Source organism: Strigops habroptila, chromosome 9, assembly GCF_004027225.2.
Source record: "Strigops habroptila isolate Jane chromosome 9, bStrHab1.2.pri, whole genome shotgun sequence".
NCBI lineage: Eukaryota > Metazoa > Chordata > Aves > Psittaciformes > Psittacidae > Strigops > Strigops habroptila.
In genome coordinates this window covers 10904050-10911231 of record NC_044285.2, presented here as the reverse complement: position 1 = coordinate 10911231, position 7182 = coordinate 10904050, and the positions used below count along the sequence as shown (strand labels likewise).

The window sequence follows — 7182 nt, the reverse complement described above, 5'->3', positions numbered from 1 at the left end:
GCAGAGACAGGTACACACACAAGAACGAGCTCAGACTTTTTTCTGCTAAGGAACAAGCGCTGAAAGTAGTGAACAATCTGCGGATTGCTGGAGAACAGGACGCAGATGTGTTAAGCGCACAACACAGCATGTCCCCAGGAAGGGCCGTCCTGCAGCGGGGTTAGTTGGGTTTTATCCCTTGGCAATGGCAATAGCAATAGCACTGGCACTCGCCGACCTGCGCTGCGCGAACCGCCCGGGAGCGGTTATTCCCCAGCATCGTGACTCCACCGGCCGCTGCTGGCCGCGCCGCCACCTTCACCTCCCCTAGCCCCGGCCCGGTGCACCGCCACCGCCGGGACGGCTCTGTCCCGAGAGTGTGACACCGGCGGCTCCGCCCGGCCCGCCGGGACATCGCCCGCCCCACGGCTGGGGCTTGGAACGTCAGTCGGGCTTCGTTTCCGCATCCGGCCCTTCTAGTCAGCTGCGCGCTGGGGAGGCTCTATGGTGAGGCGCCGGGCACAGGGGCGGGAGGCGCAGGGCTGCCCTGCTCGGTGAGGGCGGCTGGAGCCCCGCGGGGCCCTGCGCCGCCGCCTCCCGCCGCTGCGGGCTCGGCTCGGCCTCCTGCCCCGCGAGAGGGGTGTCGCGGGGAGCGGCAGCGATGAGCGTCGCGGAGCGGCCTGAGGAGATGGTGGTGGCGGCGGCCGCGGGGAGCCCCGGGCGCTCGCTGGGTACGTGAAGGGCGCAAGCGGGTGCGGGGGCTCCGAGGAGGGGCTGGGGCCGCAAGCGGCCGGGCCCGGGCTGAGCTGAGCGGCCGCGGGGAGCGGGGCGCGGTCAGAGGGCAATGGCCGGGTGCACCGGAGACTGAATGCGTGCTGCTGGCTCCTTTTGAGCCGTGCGGTGTGGCCTGTGGATTGAAGTCCTGTGTGTTAAGGAGCTCTGCACGAAATAAATAATCATAGCTTGCCCATACGAAGCTTAAAGTAACTGTTACCTAACTCTTGCAGACTTTTAAAGTTCAGTGTATGCGCTGTTTTAATGAAGTCCTCGTATGTTTTGAGTGACAGGCTCAGACCTTTATTTGGTAGGCCTAGTTTATTGCCTAATTTTGAAAGCAAAGGGTGGCAGTGTGTTAATATTTAGGTATTCTTGATGCACAGCCAGAACAACTGATACTGCCCCTTTTCTTCCTCAGTAGACTGGAGGATTTTATAATTTTTTTTTATAGGTTGTCTTTGGAACACTTATTTCCCTCTTCTGCTGGTGTTCAGAGAAAACTGTTCACTGGGAAGTTCATGATATGGGACTGGGAACAAGGGAGAGATGAAGGATGGCAGGAAAAAGGAAGCACAGTTGATAAAGTGTAAGGAGGTGTAACTTCAGTGTTGAAATGCTTTTAATTTTTGAACAGGAAAATACAGTTGTTTTAGGTGAAACGTTAAGTGCATGCTAACCTGTCACTGTTCTTTGGTGTAGATCCTAGTGATGTATCTCCAGATGAAGGGGTAGTAGAAGATCTGCCTTTAATAGGTGAGAAAGCTGTGGAGCAGCTGACTGAAGGACTGCTTTCTCATTATCTGCCTGATCTTCAGCGATCAAAGTCAGCACTACAGGAACTTACGTAAGCAAATTTTTAAAACCAACTTGTTATATATGCATACTTTGTTTGCCATGTTTTTTTGGTATAATGTTCTAGCTATCCTTAAGTGGAATATAGCTTATTGAAGCATTTCTGTGTTCTCACTATCGCATCCTGAACAGTTAAATGTTTTGCACAAGTATTGGAGTTGTAAAAGCTGCAGTGTATCCTATCAGAACTTGTGTAATGCTAGAACACTAAAATCTCCTAAGCCAGGTATAATAGAAGACACATAGATTTCTTAATACTTGTTTACTCCTACAGAGGAAAGTCTGCTGAAAGCTGGATTTGTTTTACTTTCAGAGATGCAGGTCATATTCTGGGCAGCTTGTAGTGTGGTATATTGTTTGTTGTCCCATTTCTAAACTGTGTTGCAAAAGATACACTTGGAAAATATAATTTAGGAGCTAAACAGATAAGAATTCTCTGTACATGGACATCTCACTGATAGCCGAGAATGGTTTATTTCAAACATGGGCTGGATCTGCTATGAATGCAGAGATGCTGGAAAGGGCTTTAAACCAATCTCCTCAGACTTTGAAGGGTACATTGATTTGGGTTTCACAATGCATGATGGGGTTATGCTGCTGCCAGAGATAGCCTGTGTCTGGAAAGACTTTAGCTGATTTATGTGGGGTGAAGGATCCTCAGTAAGCACCAAGGATCCAAACAAGTTCAATACGGAAATAACTTAGTCCTGCAGCATGATGCAGAAACGCCTGAGTGGAAAGTCAACACCCAATTGTTCTTCCCTTCATTCAACCAAGGGTGTTTACTCACTGCAGCCAGCAGAGTGCCTGGTCAGGTTTTTGGGATATCTATCCTGGATAGCCACGCTGTACAATGCCAGCTGAATTTGTGTGTACTCAGCTGGGATTTTTCTAGAAGCGCTTACTCATGTCTATTGAAATGGCATAGCAATGCAGAAGAGGGATCTGATATTAGGAAACATATTTATATTGTAACGATCAAAAGTTGTATTTATTTAAAGGGCTGGTTGAAAAAGCCTGTGTGCTGCTTTAGTTTGGTTTTATGCATTTTTTCTTTGTTTCAGACAGAACCAAGTGGTATTGTTGGAAACATTAGAACAAGAAATTTCAAAGTTCAAAGAGTGTAACTCCATTCTTGAAATCAATGCTTTGGTAAGTGTTACTAACGCTTTCTTAAATCTCTATTAGCGTAGATTTTATTGCTGCAGCATTAGTAGCAACTTGTGTATTTTCCTTCTTCTTAATGACCTGCAGGAAGAGAACAGCCAGTTCAGATATTCAGGACAAATTGTTGCTGGAGAGGGTGCAGAACCAGCACGTTCCCCTTAAATAGGAAGGGCAGTGGGAAGAAAGAGCAGGCTCAGTCAGCCAGTGGTAGGAAGTCCAGTTGTCCAAAACCAGTAGCCGAAGCAAAGGTGTGCCATTTTTCAGTAGAACTGAGGCTCCCACAAGAGCTCTGTGCACCTCTCCAGACTAGCAGGAAGGGGGCATGAAACACTGATGGATGGTGCATAAAATGGTAATATTTTTATTCTGTTTAACAAGTCTTAATTCAGTAGATTACTGGGTGTACCTGTTGCGTCATGGCAGTTTTCTATAATACATGTAATATGTAAACTATATATAAACTTGAACATCTTTAATCTATTATCAAACTATTCTGGTAATCACTGTTTTTGATTGCTGTTTTGCTGTGTAGCTTTGTAAAACAACTATTCCAACTTGCCAGCTGTTGCTTTAACAGTTATGGGTTTTTTTAAGTTTTTAGAAGCCAAACACTATCACAACAAGTTGGTGAATATTAGAAATGAAATGATGATGCTCCATGAGAAGACATCAAAGTTAAAAGTGAGTGGGATAAATATTTTTACTTTCCAACATAGATATCTATTTAGTTATTGACTATTGAGTATTATTGACTCCCAACTTTGATTTTTGGGTGCACACTGAAAGTTCTGATTGAAATAGAATGCTCAATCATCCGAAATGGATGTTTTCAGTGGTGCTAAGCCATGCATGTTTTTAAACTTTCATTTAGTCCTACCTGTGCTCAAGCAGTGAATGAGTGTCATCGTCATGTTCAGGTGGTATCATGCTTTGTTCTGTTGCTTAATCCACTCTATTCCAACTAGTTTTCTTTGTTGTTTCAGTTTCTGTGCCTCTTTAATGAAAATTAGGTTGTCATAAATATAAGAATTTTTCCTATTTTATGTAATATTAACAGTGACATAAGTTCACTGACTTCATCCTATCTAGGCAGTCTCTGGTTACATTATGGCAAGATTAGTCCTTTGGTACATTCAGCAAAAGGATTTTCTCTGGGAGGTAATAAATTGCATGATATGTCCCTTGTCTGGTGTACACAAAGGATGACTTCTAGTGAGAGTGAAGGGAATCCAGTTTGTGTTTTCGCTGTGTAGATCACAGATTTGCCATTCTTGAACAGTAAGATAGAAGCGGGAGGGAGGAAGAAAAAATGAACAGTTTATGCAGCATTCAATTATAAGCAGGGTGGATTGGAAAAGATAATGTTAAGAGGATGTGAGGGCTTTTGTTTGTGGCTCCAACTTAAATACAGCTATAAATTATTACTACAGCTATATTATTTTCTTGTCTTTTCTGTTTAGAAAAGAGCACTGAAGCTGCAACAAAAGAGACAGAAGGAAGAACTAGAACGGGAACAGCAACGTGAGAAGGAACTTGAAAGAGAGAAGCAGTTAACAGCGAAACCTGCTAGGAGGACTTGAAAGCAGAGCATGCAGCAATCTGTCTGAATTAATAGTTTCTGGATTTTCTGGAATTAAGGCAGATGCCCCTTAAATGGGGCTATAGCCGTTTCTAGCAACAATCTACTCTCTAGTATGATAAAGTCAAGAATGGTAATAATAGGGTTGGGTAACATTCAAATTTTTTCATTTCAGCCATTCAAGTTGCCTTCTTTTGTAATGCTATGCAGTTTGATATATAATGTAAGTTAATTTTTTTATATATGTATGTATATAGGGGAACTTGGGCTTCACAGTTCCAAATACCTATCAATTTCTTTCATCTGTTCTTGTGTTTAGAATTCTGAGATACACTTGGTGAACTGGCACACGTGTTTTTCAGACAAAACACAGAATACCAGTTAAAGTTCAGTTCTCGTCACTAGACTTCAGTAGCTGCCCATTTCACAGTTGGGATCTCTTTGGGTTCATAAGTACTGACTCTTGGTGTAACCTCAGTTTGGTCTATGTCTGATGAACGGAAGAAAGTTCCAGTGTATTTGCCTGAAAGCTCACTTCATTGCAGCAGTCTGAATTGGTGGTGGCAGGAAAGCAGACCACTACGGGTCTCAAAACTGATGTGTGCACAACGCAAAGATGAATGAATTTGTGCTTCCACATACATTTTAGTCAAACCAGGGAACTGATACTTCCGTAGTGGTCCAACAGGAAGACTGTGCGGTCCATGCAGATTTCTGGAAAATTAGAAGGTGTAGTTTCCTCATTCTGCGTGACAAAATACAACACAACCAAAATGAAACAATTTCCTCTTCACGTGAGTTTTGGTTACCTATAGGAAAAACTACTGCATTTATTTTTTTCCCTAACCCGTGATTCACTTGCACTTCAGGGCTGTGTGAGAGAATTTCTGTTACACTGTCCTTGCCCACGTTGGTGATCAGTAGTGTGTACTGATGATACATGTGGAATAAAGGCTGATAACCTTTTCTCTGAATGTAATTGCTCTCTTGCAGCACTTGGTGTGAACTCTCATTCAAATGAAAATACGTGTTGTCTAGACTGGTGAAATAGCTTTAAACTATTGGTTCCTACAGTCTAGGAAACTACTTATTTTATATCTGTGTTATTTTTTAAGTAGTACTGTATAATTGGTGTGTTTTGAAGTAAGATGCAGGGTAACCTATGTAAACTTTTCCATAAGATCTCTATAGTGAGGTATCAGAGGGGCTCAGTCAATTTTACTTTCTTACACAGTGTGCACCTGGTTGGACTCTTCTGTATTGCAAATTTTCTGAACAACTTATTTCCTGTTCTTGTCATCTTTTCCTGTGAAAGACATACTCTACTGAGTAATCATCCAACAGGCAAGATAAACTGGGATAATGTTTTGGAGCAAGGAGAACAAACGAAGTAGTCTGAAGAGACACTGAGATGCTGTTACTGGAGCAGTAATAGAGTAAAATTTTTCACAGGTACTTTGCCTTTAAGTTGACTTGTGTCTGTTCATTGCCAGTGGATTGTTGACCTGTGCTGTGGTGTGTATTTCTGAGACAAATGTAAAGAATTTCTTTTTGGAGCGGAATGTACATAACTAAATGTTGTTTAGATATTTTATAATGTAATTTCAAAACTAGATTCTGGGAATTTAAACAGTTCCTATTAAAGCACAACATGAAACTGGATGCCTCAGTATCCAAATTGGGATTAGCTTCCTGTGGTATTTCTTGTTTTGTGTTCCCTCATCTAGAACCCAGTGTAGTGTTTCAAGTGGTGGTCTCTTTTTGTGAAGAACTGTGACGTTTTTGTTTTGTTTCAAAAATTGTGGCTACACTTACTGAAAATGGGGAATTCGGAGTACAGAAACTGATGGCTTTGCAATTGCATATTTCAGCTTTTCTTTGGAATAATTTCTGATCATAGGAATAAAAGCTAGCAGTACTTGTCTGAGGAATCACATACGTAAAAATGTAACTTTTCACATTGTAGTAAAATCTATTTTCTATATGAATAAGTAATTTTGCTAAATAACCTTTGTGTAATAAAGAGGAAAATTAATATATATACGGGAGGGAGGGGAGAGGAGGCATTTGGTCAGTTCACATAACTTTTTTTTTATTAATGAGCTCTTAAATTATTTCAGTCAAATCTGCAATTTATTAAATTTATTATCTTCATATGCTGTTGTTCTTCCGAACACTCTTCATGTCATAATGCATAAAACGCAGCACTGGATTAATTTAACAATACTGGCATCTGAAATGATACACCAGTAATAATATGCACAGCTAAAGTGAGTATATATTTAGTCTTCCTATTACTGTATACATTTAGTCTTGCTTGATTTTACATAAAACTACTTATCTACTAGATAAATGTAGTAGTGTTAGACATTATTTTACTGACTCTTTATTCTATGCACATGAGGAAGTGCAGTTAGCTGCGTCTTTTTGAAACAGATAAAATAAGTTCTAAAACAGTCTCTTTTGTACTATTTCATAGTCAATGTACTCACTTATTTTGAAACTATCAAGTCATCACAGCAAGGGTAAGACACTTAACTTTGTGGTAACTCTTGTATTGTAAGATTCTGCATGTTTAGGAATTACTGTTGCTAACTGAGGAATCTTGGTTTCCTGTGGTCTTATCTTTGCTACTCTTAACCCGGATGCTTAAACTGGGTTACCCCACCTGCAGCCTTACAGCTTTACATGAGCCAATTTTTAATCCAGTGAAATCTGTCTTTTTCACTGATTGTGGTAGCTTTGCCATGTTCATAAAACAAACATTTGTTTCCTTCTGGAAAAAGGCTGCCGAAGACTTTATTTGGTTTTGTTTGTGTGACGTAAGT

General features: G+C 41.5%; 1 protein-coding gene across 5 annotated transcripts; it reads left to right on the top strand.

Annotated features, from left to right (window-relative positions):
* Positions 1-424: 424 nt before the first annotated feature.
* On the top strand, positions 425-6698 carry BLOC1S6 (biogenesis of lysosomal organelles complex 1 subunit 6). 5 transcript variants are annotated; one of them, XR_003993280.1, is made up of 6 exons: positions 425-710; positions 1456-1600; positions 2673-2760; positions 3370-3456; positions 4236-4498; positions 5670-6698. XR_003993280.1 is itself a non-coding variant. In XM_030498163.1 (5 exons), exons 1-5 carry the CDS (start codon positions 641-643, stop codon positions 4353-4355), a joined length of 510 nt encoding a protein of 169 aa, XP_030354023.1. In that variant the 5' UTR covers positions 425-640; the 3' UTR covers positions 4356-6038. The 5 variants fall into 5 exon arrangements, 2 of the variants coding, with proteins under 2 accessions (XP_030354023.1, XP_030354026.1); XR_003993279.1 differs by having other exon boundaries at positions 4236-4577; XM_030498163.1 differs by having other exon boundaries at positions 4236-6038.
* Positions 6699-7182: the final 484 nt, after the last annotated feature.